Genomic DNA, 18,820 nt, shown 5'->3' on the forward strand with positions numbered 1-18,820 from the left:
CAAGTCACAAGGAAAGTTCACAAATCAAATGAAAATGAAGACAACAATTCAAGAAGCAACAGAAGGCGGTGCTTTTAGCTATAGGGAGCCCACATGATCTAAAAGGCAATATTTTTGTGGCATGGGAGATGTGTTTGAAAAAAAGCTGATGAGATCATCCAATTTTCAAACAATTTATGTGCAGCAAAGGAAGAGAAACATCACGTAGGACAGGAAAAAGCAGAAAGAAACCATCCAAAGACAGTGGAAGTTCCTTACTCGTACTCAGAGCAGTCTCGTCCTTGGCCACACTCCTGACTGGAAACACTGTGGGGTTCATCATCTCCTCGGAAGAGTCTTCATCATCTGAATCACTGCCACTGGAGGTCACATCTGCTGTGATGATGTTAAATCTGCCATGAAGCCCTAACCAACAAGGCCTTCTGCTGCCACCAGTTCAGCTTTCCTGTCTCCTCTACTCACAGCCTTACAATCACAGAGGAGAATTTACAGCCCCGTCCTTCCCAGGAGCCGTATCTCCTTCTGGCCTTTTCACTCACAAGGGGTTCACCACTCTGCCATGGCCCTGCTGAAGCTGCCCCACTGCAGCTCTCAGATACATTTTGGGACCCTTTGCATGCTCACGGCGCTAACCATGCCCTGTCCTCTGCTAGCAGGGAGAGCAGAGCATACTGGCTTGAAAACGTTTCCTTCCTCTCTGCTACAAGTCCTTCTCACTGGAACAGTCTGCTCCTAAACTGCTTCCAAACAGGAAAAAAGAAAGACCCAAATACATGCTTTGCATAATGACTCCCATGCTCATCCCTTTCAGGCAGGCAGAATGCCTCCATGGAACACGGACAGTGTGGACAACTGCTCTATTGCTACCACATGCACAGTCCGTGAGAGAGAGCCCAGGACTTTGATTTCCCCACTTGGAGCACGTGGCAATGAACAGCAGTGACAAATGCCACACATTCACCCCCTGTTCCACCTAGAGTTTGTGGACCTTGCTGCCCTGGTCCTCTGGTAATTCAGCCCCTAATCAAAGCACCCTCTTAGCATGGCATTCTTTACCCTTGGTTGCTGGCGTGGGTTCTTGCGTCTTCTCTCCAGGATTTGACCACCACCAGTGGTCTGGGAACGGATTCCACCAAGTTTGGGTGGTGGTTTTCTCCAGGTTGTCATGATGAGGCCCTGGAGCTGTTAGGACATGGCTCATTTAACCAAGATCTTGTGATTATTTCTTGAGAAGCAGCTCTTCCTCCAGCAAAGTCAAGTCCACCAGCATCAGCACCTTGAGCACACTCATGCCCCAGAGATGGATGTGAGAGCAGGGCGAATGTATGAACCCAAGGTGTCATTACATTCCTCTAACACGTAGCCAGATGCAAGCACTTTTGGCAGTCCCAGGAAAGAACACGCTCCCTTGAGAGCAGCCCCCAAAAGCCCTCTGGGACTTTTCAACCCTCCACATTCCATAAGGTTAATGAGTTCCTCACAGGCTTTGTCAGCAGCAGAGAGTTGATAGTCTTTGAAACAGAGTTCAGAATGAGGAACATCCACCAACATGACATACAATCACATACAAAAGATGTAAGAAGTATCCAGGATAGGCAAAAAGGACACTCAGAAATAAGCACACCCAGAGAAGCAAACTGGTCTTCTACTGACAACCCCATGAAGCCAATGCTGCCATGAACATGAGCCCAGAACTGAGGCCATTCCACTCAGAAGACACATGCACTCCCCTTGACCTGATGCTGCCAGCTAAATGCACACCCGAAACACCTTTCAGAGTAGGCATCATCACAGCATGGAGAGAGAGGTACAGCTTAACTTGTCTCACATTACCAATGCACAGTCTTTTCTCAGAACACAGTATATCAAATAGCAGGATCCATAGATTTATGCCAGGCATTTACAGATGGAAAGAGATTTCTGCTTAGAAAAATTACAGGAATCTACAGCCTTTTCATCCACTGGGCTAGGCAAGCCAACTTGGCAGGCAAAGAGAAATAATTGTGCCACTTGCAGGAGGCTGGAAATTCCCTCCAAAGAGAAATCAGTCCTTGAGACCCAACAAGTCACAAGGAAAGTTCACAAATCAAATGAAAATGAAGACAACAATTCAAGAAGCAACAGAAGGCGGTGCTTTTAGCTATAGGGAGCCCACATGATCTAAAAGGCAATATTTTTGTGGCATGGGAGATGTGTTTGAAAAAAAGCTGATGAGATCATCCAATTTTCAAACAATTTATGTGCAGCAAAGGAAGAGAAACATCACGTAGGACAGGAAAAAGCAGAAAGAAACCATCCAAAGACAGTGGAAGTTCCTTACTCGTACTCAGAGCAGTCTCGTCCTTGGCCACACTCCTGACTGGAAACACTGTGGGGTTCATCATCTCCTCGGAAGAGTCTTCATCATCTGAATCACTGCCACTGGAGGTCACATCTGCTGTGATGATGTTAAATCTGCCATGAAGCCCTAACCAACAAGGCCTTCTGCTGCCACCAGTTCAGCTTTCCTGTCTCCTCTACTCACAGCCTTACAATCACAGAGGAGAATTTACAGCCCCGTCCTTCCCAGGAGCCGTATCTCCTTCTGGCCTTTTCACTCACAAGGGGTTCACCACTCTGCCATGGCCCTGCTGAAGCTGCCCCACTGCAGCTCTCAGATACATTTTGGGACCCTTTGCATGCTCACGGCGCTAACCATGCCCTGTCCTCTGCTAGCAGGGAGAGCAGAGCATACTGGCTTGAAAACGTTTCCTTCCTCTCTGCTACAAGTCCTTCTCACTGGAACAGTCTGCTCCTAAACTGCTTCCAAACAGGAAAAAAGAAAGACCCAAATACATGCTTTGCATAATGACTCCCATGCTCATCCCTTTCAGGCAGGCAGAATGCCTCCATGGAACATGGACAGTGTGGACAACTGCTCTATTGCTACCACATGCACAGTCCGTGAGAGAGAGCCCAGGACTTTGATTTCCCCACTTGGAGCGCGTGGCAATGAACAGCAGTGACAAATGCCACACATTCACCCCCTGTTCCACCTAGAGTTTGTGGACCTTGCTGCCCTGGTCTCTGGTAATTCAGCCCCTAATCAAAGCACCCTCTTAGCATGGCATTCTTTACCCTTGGTTGCTGGCGTGGGTTCTTGCGTCTTCTCTCCAGGATTTGACCACCACCAGTGGTCTGGGAACGGATTCCACCAAGTTTGGGTGGTGGTTTTCTCCAGGTTGTCATGATGAGGCCCTGGAGCTGTTAGGACATGGCTCATTTAACCAAGATCTTGTGATTATTTCTTGAGAAGCAGCTCTTCCTCCAGCAAAGTCAAGTCCACCAGCATCAGCACCTTGAGCACACTCATGCCCCAGAGATGGATGTGAGAGCAGGGCGAATGTATGAACCCAAGGTGTCATTACATTCCTCTAACACGTAGCCAGATGCAAGCACTTTTGGCAGTCCCAGGAAAGAACACACTCCCTTGAGAGCAGCCCCCAAAAGCCCTCTGGGACTTTTCAACCCTCCACATTCCATAAGGTTAATGAGTTCCTCACAGGCTTTGTCAGCAGCAGAGAGTTGATAGTCTTTGAAACAGAGTTCAGAATGAGGAACATCCACCAACATGACATACAATCACATACAAAAGATGTAAGAAGTATCCATGATAGGCAAAAAGGACACCCAGAAATAAGCACACCCAGAGAAGCAAACTGGTCTTCTACTGACAACCCCATGAAGCCAATGCTGCCATGAACATGAGCCCAGAACTGAGGCCATTCCACTCAAAAGACGACACATGCATTCCCCTTGACTTGATGCTGCCAGCTAAATGCACACCCGAAACACCTTTCAGAGTAGGCATCAGTATAGCATGGGAGAGAGGCCCAGCTTTACTATCACATTATCAATCCACAACACTTTCTCAGAACACAGCATATCAAATAGTAAGTTCTACAGGTTTGTGATATACATTTATGAAAGGAAAGAGCTTCCTGCTTAGAAAAATTACAGGAATCTACAGCCTTTTCATCCACTGTGGATCCAAATACGTATTGGCATGCAAATAGAAATAAATGTGTCTATCACATATGGATGAAAAAAACCAGTCAGAGTTACTTTTCAAGTAGGTAGCTCCTTCATCAATAAGATTCCTACATCTGATTCATGGCACACCTAGAGATGAATTATAATTTGCTAATAAGAAAGAGTAAAACTTCTTCTGGCAAGGCAAGAAAGTCAATGGTAAAGTGCTGACAGTGTATTAATCTGGACTATTAACTTGATGGAGAACAGCACCAATAATGTCCAAATCCAGAGAAATAATGAATGGGTATCATCTGAACAACAAGCACCTGTGCCAACTGCTCATTTCAAACCCATAGCAAAGAAATCTTTAGATTAAGCTAGGTATGTTTTCAAAAAAAATTAACTTTACAAATGAATTGTATTACAGATGGATGGAGAGCCACCCATTTTCTTTCTCACTTTAACACATTATAGAATTAGAGAGAGGGATTTTCAGCCATTCATCTGAAGGTATATGGCAAATACTTTTCTTTACTTATTTCTTAATTTTCTACTTTCCTGCTGTGGCATTTTTCTCTGGGAAATTGAATTCTGGTCAGGGTATTCCAATAAGCCTGCACTGCTAGGCAAGCTAAATAACAGATACTGGGGCATGGCTTTATCTTCTTTTTTTGACTGTTATCCATGTCACTTTCTCTGGTGCTACTGAATATTTGATGACTTCTCAGAGAGATGCACAGCTTATACTTTACTTCTTTCTAAAACAAGCGCTAGGTTACTGATTCATTTGTAATCCAGTAAAATTAAACTAAATGAGTTAAACTCCTCGGTGTTAGAGTGATGCTGCTGGGTAATAGCCAAAGCTATCAGAAAAACCCAGGAGCCTTACTTTCATAATCTTTCTTTTTTTTTTTTTTTTTTGCAAGAGAACCAGTTTATCAATCCTAATCCCGTAAACAAACATGCCAATGCTATCACTTCTGCAATACCCTTTTATCAGTATTGACACATTTTATCACATCACACTACAGTTGTTTATCTTTGCAAATCTTAAGTACCTCTAGTTGTCCCTCTGTAAAACAGTCATGCCCATGAGAGAACTGCTAGCAACAGGAAGGGACACACATATTTAGTATCAACACATTTGATAATCAAATGTTAAAAGGAAAACAGGGAGCTTTCCCATAGGGAAACAATGCACAGGTTTTTGCAGTGGGTACAGAAACACCTGTACAAGGAAACACTAAGTCACATGTGCACACAAAAGCAAATATATACGAAAGAAAAATCACTATCAGAGTCAACCAAACTCCCCACTATTACCAGGTGGGATTTTCTCCACCCTCGACCTCCTTACAGACAATATTTTGTCACAAAAGCTTTCACTGGAAACAAGCACCAGAAAATTCTCTACTCTTTTTTCAAGGTTTGGGGTAAAATCAACCTAATATTTCTTTTTCCATCTACATACTTATAAGGTGCTACTAACCAAGATGCTTGGGTTTAATAATTTATGTCTTTCAAAAAACATTTGCTAACTGTGTAATGCATACAATCATTCTTCCTTTATGCTGTGATTTCTAAATACAGTGATGAGGGCACCACCTCTCCAAGTCATATAGACCATCTGACCAGCTATCAGCAACCAACAGACAATCAAGCAAATTCCTCATGGATTCCCATGGTGGGGAAAAAAAAAGAGCCAGTGGAAAGGAACTTTCAGTTCTATCAATTTGATCTTTACTACAAAATGCCTCTGTAGATTTCCTCTGCATAATTAAAATGTTCTCCCTTTAGGTTCACTTTATTTTCTGAGGCAAAGATCTTTATCACTCTAACCATAAGAACTAGTGTGAACATATGTACATTATTTCCACTTTAAAACATGGAAGAGAACTTCAAAAGCTTTTTATTTATTGTAGCTGCTGTGCACTACGTATTTGATAAAAACATCACAAGCAGTTTTTCCAACTCAGTAAAGCTACTTAAGGACAAAGAAGAGAAAATGGATACTGTTCTTTTGGGTCCTCAAAAGACCGTGGAGCCACCACAGTCCCCAATTTTTTTCGCACACATATTGCCAACAGCAAGGATGAAATTAGTTTTTGCAGTGCACAAATGGCTTGGCCATTGGAACTGCCATATGAAGCACTGCCTTGGTTAGCAAAGTCATGGTTTTGACATGGATTACCTACACTCACAATCATAAATATATTAGAATAACAGACACTTTCATCATGAATCTACAAAAATATCCTTTTCTACTTCAGAAATAAATTGACTTCAAGTATAATTGACTGTACTAATTTGTGCTGCCTCATAGAGTAAATAGGTGTGATAAAACAGTCATGGGAAACCCAAAACAGCAATCTTTCCGAGCTCAGGTACAAGCACTGAAGCAAACATACTGTAAATTATTTTGCTCCCCTTGTCTCAGAGAGTGAAGTTAATTTCTGTCTTAACCAGTCTTTCAATGTCTTTCCAATTTTTGAGCTGCTGTATACTTCATCACTTACCAGAATGCCCTTCTGGAAGAAGAAAGCAGTGTTAATATAATCTATTTGTAATGTAGTTATTATGAAACATAAATCTTACTGGTACTCGCAGGATACTGTCTGTCATCTTCTTCATGGAAATCACCAGCCACCGTCCCCAAAGAGATGTGAGGTGAAATAGATGTAAATTCATCACCTGTGTGGTGATGGATAAATCATTACTATTTCATTAGCTCAGCTGCAATACAGTACTCACAAGTACTTCAACTTTTCTACCCTGCAAGCTTCATTCCTTCATGTACTGGTCCAAGAGAGGAGAAAGACACAGACCCCACATAAGCTTACCTTACTGACATAGTAAGGCTATCACCCAAACAGATTATTTGAAGAGGAGAATGTATTACAGTGATAATGAACATTCTGGTAACGATCTGTTCGTGTGATACCTCATTGTACCTGTATGCCATGAGGACAGGGATCCTAGAGCAATGAGTCAAGCTGTTTGTATTCCCCTCTACTGAGATATATTCTGAGATTTAGTCAAAACATCTAGACTATGCATGCAAGCACAGCTGGTAACAGCTGTAATGGCAATCAACAGAAATACACAGCACACACCTTGGGGAATGTGGGGAATGTTTCTGATCCTAGTTCCTTAGCAAGAGAATGGTAGGATTTACCTTTCGTGGTGCTAGCTACATGTCAAAACAAGCATAACATGCCATGAGTTTATCACCAGTGAAAAGTAATTTTATAAGCCTAATGCTTGTGCTTTTTTTTTTTTAATTTCAGTATATATTGAGGATAGTGATGCAAAATACTGGTATCCTTCACTGGTAAGTTACTGGTGATTTGACAAAAAGCCTGTAGTCACACAGTAAACTTTACTGTACTTAGAGGATGACTTGCACCCGTATCCCTAATGTTCAGTGGGAGTGAGTCTTTCAGACTTCTGATAATTTCAGCCACACAAGCAACATATAAGATTAAATAAAATACGTAGAAAAGAATATGGCATTTGTATTTGGCAAGGCCTCATGAAATTAGTGGCAACCTACTGTCCTTACCATAATCTTTTTCAGGAATTCCTTTTTCACCTCCTCCAAAAGTATGATCTGGCAGCTGTGAGACTGGAGTAGGACTTCCATAGTATGAGGGGCTGGATCTCCTGATGGAGGTATCCATGGGAGTTGTCTCATGAGTGGATCCACTACCTGCATTTTCCTCATCCACCCCTGAGGTTGAGGACTCCCCACTGGTATGACGTGAGCCATCTGGATTGTAACGGGAGCCATCTGCGTTGTCAATGACTGTGGAAACAGGGAATTAAACAGTTCATGTCAAGGAGCTACACAGCTGTAATAAAGAGTAACACTTGCAGTTCGGCCATTTTTGCCCTCCTATCTAACCTAGGTAATACATCACTAGAATATGTCTAATGCATACATGCTCATTTATGTATTCATCACATTTGTAGGGCCTACATGGCATCACTTATTTTTATCAAACTGCTCAATTTTAACATAAAATATCGGCATTTGGAAAGTCAATCAGAATTTTAGAATTGGAAGCAATAATTTATTATGAGTGTTTTTTTCTGCTTCCCGCCACTTTTCTAACAAACAGCTCAAATCAAGTGGAGGAAGGTACCTGTCTTAAGCAAATTCCTATATGTCAGAGATATTACAGCTCTGAGGTGCTAAAAAAGGTCAAATACCTATATAAAAAATGTTTGGTACCCTGAGACAATGCAAGCTCCATAGGATTTAGGGGAAGACAAGTGACTAGTTTCTTTAATTTCTATTGAACATCTCTTAAATTGCTTTTCTTATGTTCGGCTGGCTTTTTAAATACTAGTGATTGTTTATGTAAAAAGAAGGTAACCAGTTACTAAAAACTAAGCAAGTCCATGTCTTTCTAATCAGTACAGTACCTGTTTCATCCTGATTACTGAGTAAAGAAGTATCTATTGTTTTAATTGGCTCACATGCTTTTTCCTCTGTTTCTGTGAAGGAAGGAAAATAGAAAATATTAATTTGAAAAAATGGACAAAAAATCACATGTGTACACACAACAATTGTACATAATCACAAAACATCAGCTTCAGATGAGGACATTTGAAAACAAATTTCCAAACAAATGTTATTCACTGATGAACCACCTTCCCAGGTGGGGCACCTCGAGATTGTTCTGTCAGGTAACAATGAGATTCTCCATTTCCATAACCATTCCAGAAAATGCTTGCAATCAATGCCAGTTAGAACAGCCTTATGACCCAGTTTCAATGCAGGCAGACTCACTGTCATAGTGGCAGGGGCAACTCTAATCCTTTTTAGCTGGCAAAACTCCGTCCTCTCGATGGAGGGCTCTGCACAGGCAGCGTGTGCCCCTGCTCCAGTGAGCACTGCTGGCTCCTGTGGGCTGAAGTGCTCCACTTGGGGCTGGTGTATGAGCTACCTGCCCATACTGCTGGAAGGGATTAACACTTGGGAGGAGTTATAAAGCTTTGGAGGGGATGGACATCACTGCAGTAGTCATCTGTGAATGACAGATGATGGCAACTCACATGATACTACACCAATGCAAAGATATTTAATTATATCACCACCAAGAACAAAATCAAAAAAGATATCACTGCCATTCAAACCATCAATGAACTTTCCCTATAGCTTTCTGTAAGAACTCTCTGCTTCCACTATGAATGTCACAACCTACTGAAATTTAAGATACTCAAAGCTAGTTTAGATTTTATTTTCAAATATTATGCTCAGCATCTGTCATGGACTATATACACTTTCCTAATAATTTGCTAAAATATTTTCTATTATTAGAAAGTTCAAAACTTTAGATGAAAGCAGTCTGCTCCTGACCCACTGGCATTGATTGCTGTCCAGCAGCCTAATGTCTAAATGGAGATTTGCCTGAGCAAATACTGAATGAGTCTGCAAATAGGAGAGCAGCAGCCATGTCCGTGGGCCTGGGATGGCCATCGCAGGCCTTGGAGCTGCTGCAGGTGGCAGCCACTCCTGGTATTCCTCAGAACACAAAAATCTGCTCTTGGCTGTAAAGCTCATGTGTGCATGAACAGAAGAGCTGAATGCCATGGCTGACAACAGTTAAGTCTTTCAGATTCACTGCTGCAGTGTTTCACTTCACTAAGCCACTATAATGAACTGTTTTGAAGCTGCTAAGTTTGTCCCAAGGCCAGAAATATGACTGAGTTCAAAACACACTGATAACAAAATGGTCATTGCTGACATGATAGATACACTTCTAGAGACTGGCAAAATGTATTTCTTCTCAGCTAAAAACCAGGTTATGTTTATTATATAAGCCCTCATTCCAGTACCTTAAATAGGAGATTACATATGCGATTTTTAGTTAATCTGTTTCTAAAATACACCATAAAATCATCTCCTCACCTGACGCATTGTAACAGTATGCATCGTACCGATCAGTTGTATTCGCTGGAAGTTTGTAAATGCCAGTGGTATTTGCTGCACAAAGAGGATAGGGTTTGATCCGTGGGATAACAATATGCCCCACCACAAAACCATACCTGTGAAGAACAGAGGTAAACAAACCATATTACTTACTATAGCAGATGTCACCTCAAACATCAAGAAGCTACAAAGAAGCCATTATTTTTTAAAAGTGCATGCAGTTTATTCATACGGTTTTGTTACCTTTTTGTTCCTTGTTCATTTGGTTGCTCCCTTCTCACATCAGTCTCCTGTCACTCAACATCATTTTATGTTTAATTTCTAGAGCTAAACCCATTTAAACTAAACAAGCATCTTACCAAGGTTGTTACTAAGCTAGGTTGATCAGTTCCCCAGGGTGATCAGAGCAAGGGAGTCAAAGTGAGGGAGGAGAGTGCACTTTTTGTTCAGTGCGAGTTTGTATTACCTGACACTAAATTCCCATTCTTTAGGGATTCACATTTTCATTGCTTTGACATAACACACTGCTCAATGACACTTCACTCAGAAGAGCTGAGGGCTCAATTTATGGTAGCTGAGCAAGTTTAAAGAATGCTTGCAACACACATCATTTTCTGCAAAAACTGACAGCCTACTAAAATATTCAAATACAAGACTCATTCATCCACAAATCCTTACTGTATCTTTCAGTTGAACAATGTGATTATTGTGCACAGAGCTCACATAATTCAGTGAAGACTGTGATTACATAACGTACAATACATTATTACTATTTTGCAATCCTGTAACACCTGATTGATTCCAATGTATTTAACTAGAGACGTGATAGAATGGAAACAAGAACGGGTTTGGTTTGGGTTTTGCTTTACTTCTCGAGAGGAATGATTTATCAGGGAGGAGTTAATGTCACAGCTTTGCAGTTTTTTATCTATGAACATCATTCCAGTTTCATGTCTAATGTGCAGATACTTGCAATTCTGAAATTCTCTTGTAGGTGGAATTATAAAGTACTTTAACCACACTCCCAACTGAGCTTACAATGCTGACACTTTACAAACCATTATGACCTACTTGTGTTATGTTCTGTTGATTCATCATATTCACATGCATTTTGATGGTTATATGCAGCATATTTTCCCTCTCTTACTCTATTTTAATAAGAGCTACAGTTTACTGACAAGGATTACTTCTAGCACAGGATCAACAAATGAAAGTAATAGGGTGGGAGAGTTGGCCAGAAGGAAGGGAGGAAGAAATCCTATCCACATGGCTTTCACATCCAAATCTGTCCTCTGGTCAATTTTGAATTAGGGAAAAATGTAAAATTAATGAAAAATTACAGCTTACCACTGGGGGAAAAAAAAATTCCCTCTTCTTCTTTCAATTACCTTTATATTTAGCTTTGGAAAATACTTTCCATATTTTAGAATACTCATTATTGGTGGCATAGAAATCTCTACCCATGGGCATTATTTAGGATTTGATCTCTAAATGTTGTGTAGTGCTGGGCAATTCAGAATGCTGTGTATATTCATGTGCTAATGCCAGAAAAAGAACACATTAATGTCAGAAAAAGAACACGCTAATGTCAGAAAAAGAACATGCCTACTTTGTTATAAAGGACTTTCCCCTCAGAGTAAAGAACTGTTTCTAGTTTTTATGTGGTACCATTTTAAATTGCATTCCCACTTCTCAGAGAAGAACCCTCAAAGAATTCTGTTCACGTATTTCACCACCACAATACTTGTGAAAGTGAGCATGCCAGAACAGGAGATATTTGCAAGCCGTATGGATGTCAGTACTATTTCTCATGGTACCAGAGTGAAAGCCTTAAAATTTTGAAGAAATGTCCACTTCGTTTTTCTAAGTTAGAAGATAAATTCCATTTCTGCCTATTTCCTGTCTAAGTCAGACTGCAATGAAGTTGAAAATCTGCTATCATTTATTTAAACTCCATAATGGTTTGCCAACATGCATCTCCTGGGCTGCAGTGATCATGCACTGGTGGAGTTTGCAGTCCTGGGGGAAATGGGTGAGGAGAAGAGTAAAGTCAAGACCCTGAATTTTAGGGAAGTAAGCTTCCAGCACTTCAAGGAGGTTTTCAATAGGCCCTCCTGAGAAACTGCCCTGAGGGACAAGGGTGCAGAACAGAGGTGGCAGGTATTCAAGGACTCCTTCCATAGAGCGCGAGAGCTCTTGATACCAGTTTAAGAAATGAGGAAAGCAAGCCAAGAGACCTGCATGGCTTTGCTGGGATTAAAGGACAGGAAGGAAATGCACAGGCAGTGGAAGCAGGGTATCAACACCTGCTGGGGTATAAACACACTGAGAGCAGCCTGCCCAGAAAAACCTGGGGGTACTGTTGAATGAGAGGCTGGACATGAGCCAGCAGCGCCTGCTTGCAGCCCAGAGAGCCAAACGCATTCTGGGCTGCATCCAAAGCAGCGTGGGCAGCAGGTCAAGAGGGGAGATGTTCCCTCTCTGCTCTGCTGAGACCCCACTGTGCCCAGCTCTGGGGTCCCCAGCACAAGAAGGACATGGACATGTTGGAGCAAGTCCAGAGGAGGGTCATGAAGATGATGAAAGGGACAAAGCACCTCTGCTCAGGAAACGCGGAGAGAATTGGGATTGTTATATTAGTATTCACTCAAATTTTTTGAATTAAATGTTTTCTGTAACTTCTAGGCTCTTGCGCTAGTTATTTTTTGAGAAATTAAAGAGTCTGTATTATCCACATTTGTTGTCCTATACATCATTAATTACAGCATGTAATTAGGTCAATTGACAACATGGTTTTGAGGTTTTTAATAACTACTGTAACTGTCCTCTGAAAAATCTCCATTTACAGATTACAGGAATGCACGAATACTGTGGTCATTTTTCACTGAGTTGTCAAAAGCTCATCCCTCACAGTACCACCTGCTGCTTTTTACTGTTCCTTGGCAAGACCGAGTTCCATACATGGCATACACTATCCTCAGCCTATGCTCACATTAGGTCCTTACTTTTCACATACTTATCTTACCAATCGTTTAGTGACACAGTATGATCTGAACATCTTCCTAATTAGTTTATTATCCTGTCATCTTTTGTTATCTTTAGATTTTATCTGTGAGGGGTTACAATTTTTTTTTAAAAGATAAATGGTAAAAAACTATATGCATGAAGGACTTACTTACTACTAGACCCAGAGCAAACATACACATGCACAGAGATGTTTCGTTCATTACAGAATATAACTTATTTAACTAATCTGAACGGCTACAGTAAGTCAAATGTAATTATTACACCAGTAGTGTCATATGTTTTCAAGAATTTCTTTACCTGCAAGTTTCAAATCCAGACTCGTGAGCTTCCTTCAGCTGCTCTAGTGTTGCCAAGGTGCTGTTGAGAGCTCTGCAGAGTTTGACTGCTTCAGATCGTGTGAGACTGTAGCGACCATTTTTTTCAACATGAAAAACTCCTCTGTATCTGCAACTTACATTGAATTCTGTTACCAAAGCAAAAGAAAAAAAAATGTTAAAAATTTAGACCTAAGAATTTAGACCTTAAGTGAAGACCTGGAAATCATTTATTTTCAAGTATAATGCTTTCAAAGCAAACCAGCAACAAGTAACAGCTACCAATTCATTCAGAAAAAAGCACTGCCACTTTCAATCACTTTCTTCATACTTCCCCTCTTTGGGCTGAGGCATGAGCCAAATCTCCAGCCTTCCCAAAAATAGCCATACATCCTTTTGTGAGGTATCTAGGACTTTTAACATACCCTTAACACTAATGTGCAGAAGAAGGAGTTAACAATAATAATGTCAATACGAATAAGAATAATCACGTGTGTAGAGGAAAATGGGGAAACATCAGGACACTTCAAAGCAATGTGAATTAAGTTTGCTTCTGCCCCACCTTTCCCTCAAGAGAAAAAAAGCAGTTGCAACTCCAGACTAGAATGACAACTGCTAAGCTCACTTCATAGGAGTAGCTATTATTTCCAGTGCAGAGAGGAGCATGACTCATTTTTATCTTAATTTTAATGGAAGTTCCATGTGCAATAAAGGGAAAAATAGACCAGTCTTCTCCAATACTAAAAGGGCACGTCTGTACTGTCTATTTGAAAAAAAATTACATATAATAACTGTTTTACTAAAAGACACGAAATGCAATTCATGCACATTTGCATTGACACATTCCATATAAATAATAAGCAACGCTCCTAATGTAATTTTTTGCTTGACAGTCTATTTTGCTTGACAGTCTATTTCACAGATGTGAAAGCAAATGATAGGAATCAAGGCATGCACTCTTTCTTCAGTTTCTTTTGTCCATTGATAAACTGATGTTATTCTGTGTACAGGGTATCTACTCAGTGTAAACTGCAAGGAACATTCCTTTCCATAGCTCACAGGAAACACTCAAGGAGATAAAATACCAGATTAGACCCAGCCTGTATGATGCATGAGAGGATGGCCACTATTCACAGCATAGGTAGGAGTCCAATAGTATTGATTCTTGCTTGTCCAAAGGAGCTCAAAAGCTGTGCAGCCAATCTTGAATACTTGTACCATAGGCAACAGAATTAATCATATTGTTATTTGGGATAGCCTTTCCACAAAAAGAACAGAAAAAATACCTCTTGTCCCACCTTTTTCCTTCCCCCAGTATTTTGGCTGACAAAAAAATCAATTTGTATTGCAGACCTGTTTTACAGTCTTGCTGACTACAGTTCCTAATATTTTTAAAATTTTTATTATCATACATTATTAAAAAACATATGGCACTTCTGCCACTCCTTGACTACTGCTATGGGATGGAGCTGCTCTCACAGCTGCCATGCAAGTGACTTCTACTTTGGCTCCAAATATTTCATATTCAAAGCCTGACATTGCCTTGGAAGTTGTCCAGTCAGTAGCTGTATTAAGCTGAAATGACCTAGACAAGAAAAAGGCTTTTCTTTAGTTTTCCCTTCTTGATCCTCTCTTCCTAAAACATACTCTATGAAGCCCAAGACTTAATGTTAAATATGGGGATCAGACCATGAAATTCTATTTGATTACTTTAAAGTAACAAGCTTAGTGAATTTGGAGCTAAATTTTCTTGGAGCATCAAAATCTTTTGTGATAACTTTAGGCTGATTTCTGAAAAGCTTTTGCTGTGAAAGGGCGTACCACATACACTTGTTTTGGGTTCCATTTCATCGCAGTTAATCCTAGATTCACTGAATTATAAAGTGAAGTTCACTTTTGTTTAGAGTGAGTTCATATAGCCGCCATTAAACCTCAGCCCATTCCTGGTTTTAAACACCACAATTTATGCTCCATTACCACTCTGAGACTCAGTCACAGTCAGAATTCCATGTAGAGAGTCAATTACTTAGACTTCTGCTGTTTAAAAAGTTGGCTTACTAACAGAAATAGGCTTAATGGAACTATGCGGAATACGTGCCTACACATGTGTACATTTTCCATGGAAACGCTCAGCCTGAGTATGCCCTGCCCACCGGGACACTGCTGAGAGGTACCCGGCTTACTGCACGTGTGCTGCCCAACTGCACTGCATGCAGACGCAGGAGCAAAGCCAAAGCTCCCAGGAAGCCTTGCTCATGCAGCGAGAGAGATCATGTGGGTGTCCAGGAAACCCCAGGCAAATGTGGCAATCCAGTTGTCAAAACTGGGTTTGAGGCCATCCAATTCATTGGCACTGTGCCCTAAAGTAATGCTGAGACAGCACCTTTGTTTTTTACTTTGATGGTATCTTCTACGCCTACTATTCCAAGTGTACCACTGCTGTAGCAGAGACACTCTGTTCATGAAGAACTGAGCATGGGAAAAGGACCAAAGCAGTACCCAAAACTCACATGGTATTTCACAGTCTAAGCAAACTGTGTAAATTCAGCATCTACTCTTTGAAGATAGTAATTACCACATTTTAAAAATGACAAAATACAAACCCAGAGCTGTCAGGGAACAGAGCATTTTTACTTTATAGTCTTGTATTTTAATGCCCACACAATGGGGACCCTTAACTGAATTAATGAAAAAGATTCTGATCACATCAATAAATACCATATCAAAAATAAATGATGGGATCTAAACTCAATTAATACCTTAATTTTTTTTCCATGCTGAGGCTTATAGAGTAATTTTGAGTTAAGGAAGAAACATGACTGTCAAATTTAAATCAAAAGACATATTTCACCTTTTCCCATAGGGCAGGAAGGTCAAATCCATTAATTTTATGTTGATGTTACTTAGCTGGCTTTAACACAGTTATGCAAAAGATGGATTTTTGTTCTCTTCCAAGAGACAAGGCAATGCAAAACTCATACTGTGTAACAAACTATTGCACTCTAAACTGATCCTTTTAACATTTCTGAAGTATCGAAGGGGCTGACTCAGAGTGGACTCACAGTGAAATCACCAACAGCACGCAAACCTTCCCTCCTTCCCCCTCTTAGAGCTGTCTGGCTTTGGGGCCTGACAGGACACAATCTTTCCTTTCTTCTTTCATCCACATGATCTGCTACAGCTGTTTAATTGCCTTTAAGAAGGCAAACAGTACAAAATATGTCTGAATTGTCATAATCATTAATCTCACCCAGACTATGAGATTGGGTGACACAAACCAAAGCCATGGAACGTTCCTAAGTCTGTGCTGAATTTTATGAGCATGGAAAACGTAAACTTCTACACAGGCCATTTCTCCCCATCTTTCCCAGGATTTCTGGTGCTCTCTCTCAAACAGCTGCATGCAAACCTTTCTCTGCTATCACCATTCATGTATCTAAACCAAGTTCAATTAATACTTGTCAACCAAAATCTCTAACTTCAGTTCCCCAGACAATTTGGTAGTTAGAGCCCACTGGTGGGATAGAATCGCCTCACACAGACTAAAGAGCATTGTCCTGTCAGAGAAGTTGAGTTACACCCTGATAATTAATACAAGAGGCTTGTTAGAAACTGTCACTGTAAGAAACCAGGTGCAATTTCCATTTCCACCCTGATTCTGCAACCCTTATGTATAATGAGTAACTCTGACTCACGCTAACTCTTCCCATTGGAATTGATTTTCCATGAAGATTTTTGGTGTACCATACTGATGTCTCATGCACTACTCCCTGTTTTCATTGTTTTCAAGACACCACCTGGGGGTTTCATTCTCAAGGTGGATGCTGTCTTGTCTTTGAGAGGAAAAAAAAAAATAGCAGTTCTTTCAGCAACTGCAGAGATACATCAAAGTGGAAGATTTGCAAACACCCTGCCCACTTGAACGAGAGTATGTGTAAAGCTTGTACGTTGTTAACAGAGTTCTTGGTAAAACCGCATGCTGAATTGCATGGCAACCAGGAAACGTTACGGGGATGTTTTCGCGGGGATTTTCCCTTTCAGTTTGCGGTTCAAGATGATTGACAGGTCACCAGGATGTGCTAAACTGGGGCTGACAACAGGGACAGAACTAGAGGTTTCACAGTGCGTATAGTTTTCATTCTCTTTGTTTTAATGGAATATAGGATTTACATTTACTGTAAGAACTTAGTTCAAATTTATTAAACTAGCTTTGGGCAGATATACATGGGTAAATGTTTCCTTACAATCACAGACTATTGAATCTTGTACTGACACTTCTGAACAGGAACAACCACCAGCTTAGCACTGCTACCTACATTTTGAATATTATCATCTGCTTCAAGTGCATGCTAGTAATGAAGTAGCAAAAAGTAACATATTGGAAACAGATTAAAATATGTTTAAAAGGAAATCCTAGCAACTACAATTCCTCTTCAGGCAAATCTATAAATTGGGCCATATGAGTCCTAAAATCTGAAGAGGTCTGGACAGTCCAGATCTTGTCTCTCAGTACAGACCTATCTCTAGTTATGCCTACTTTTTTACTTGGTTCTCAAGAAAACTACTTCACGGCTAAATAAGAATGCATATTTTACTTCTGACTTGAGAAAATGGCCTCTGAATACAAAATTTCATATGGAATGGATTAATGAAACATTTCAGGATGCAAAACATTTTGTCAGTGTATATATTAAGTTAGCCTGATTACCGCCATTTGACATCTGCGAGAACTTAAGTGTACAAAAAAATACAATTCAGTGATTACCTAATACACTACAACACACATGGGCCTGGAAGGCATTATTTGCTGAGTATTCCACCTTTTTTTTTAGTCTATTAGTAAAAAACTTCACCAAAGCAACTCGCAGTACAGGCCACTGTAACAGGATACATAGGCTTTTACCTTTATGTCAGAAGTTGGACTAAAGCCCAAGTCAGTGATGAAAACCACTGGATAGCTGTTTGCTAGGTCATGAAAAATGATTCATTAATCCCAGCCACAGTCACTAATAGACACGTGTCGACATCATTAAAACACACCTATACTCAAATCCCTCGGGGCTTGATGAGGAAAGGAAAACTGTGCTGGGAAAATAGGACTCAAAACTGGGATGACTACATACTGATCAAAATTCAGAAGCCAAATTTGCAAGATCCACATGAATGAAGCAAGCAGTCCTTTACCATCCCAACACAAAAGCGCAAAGGGTCAAGCCACATGTATAATCATTAAGTGTGCCTGGTTTTGTGTTCTCCCTGTTATGATATTCTTGTTCTGCTAACCACCATTCTCCAAAGAAAGTAGAGAAACAAATCTAGAAATAGACCGCCTACACCATAAGCAAGGCTTTTCCACATAGTGACAGTGAAAGTAAGTCTTTGCAGATTCTTGGGAGCTGTCCGATGAAATACTTTCCTTGGAGTATTGCCAAGTTGTGAAACCTACAATGATTTATAGGAAATACATTTCCAGATTTAGTGGCAATAAACCATAGTTTTGGTTTTCAAAGTATCCCTTGTGGATACT

The 18,820-nt window shown here is 40.6% G+C and overlaps 1 protein-coding gene across 19 annotated transcripts in view; it reads right to left on the minus strand.

Annotated features, from left to right (window-relative positions):
- CD44 (CD44 molecule (Indian blood group)) overlaps positions 1 to 18,820 on the minus strand; it is a 53,150-nt gene that overhangs the window by 21,425 nt on the left and 12,905 nt on the right. For 9 of the 19 annotated variants that reach the window (XM_048307048.1, XM_048307042.1, XM_048307045.1 and 6 more), the window contains exons 2-10: positions 13,277 to 13,442; positions 9,932 to 10,068; positions 8,443 to 8,514; positions 7,577 to 7,819; positions 6,610 to 6,705; positions 3,118 to 3,243; positions 2,321 to 2,437; positions 1,057 to 1,182; positions 259 to 375 (exon numbers count right to left, since the gene is read on the minus strand). In XM_048307048.1, coding sequence (XP_048163005.1) covers positions 259 to 375; positions 1,057 to 1,182; positions 2,321 to 2,437; positions 3,118 to 3,243; positions 6,610 to 6,705; positions 7,577 to 7,819; positions 8,443 to 8,514; positions 9,932 to 10,068; positions 13,277 to 13,442 — 1,200 coding nt within the window. The remainder of the gene's footprint in view (positions 1 to 258; positions 376 to 1,056; positions 1,183 to 2,320; positions 2,438 to 3,117; positions 3,244 to 6,609; positions 6,706 to 7,576; positions 7,820 to 8,442; positions 8,515 to 9,931; positions 10,069 to 13,276; positions 13,443 to 18,820) is intronic. The other 10 variants (XM_048307050.1, XM_048307051.1, XM_048307054.1 and 7 more) reach the window with 4 other exon arrangements.

Source organism: Corvus hawaiiensis, chromosome 6 (assembly GCF_020740725.1).
Source record: "Corvus hawaiiensis isolate bCorHaw1 chromosome 6, bCorHaw1.pri.cur, whole genome shotgun sequence".
Classification (NCBI taxonomy): domain Eukaryota; kingdom Metazoa; phylum Chordata; class Aves; order Passeriformes; family Corvidae; genus Corvus; species Corvus hawaiiensis.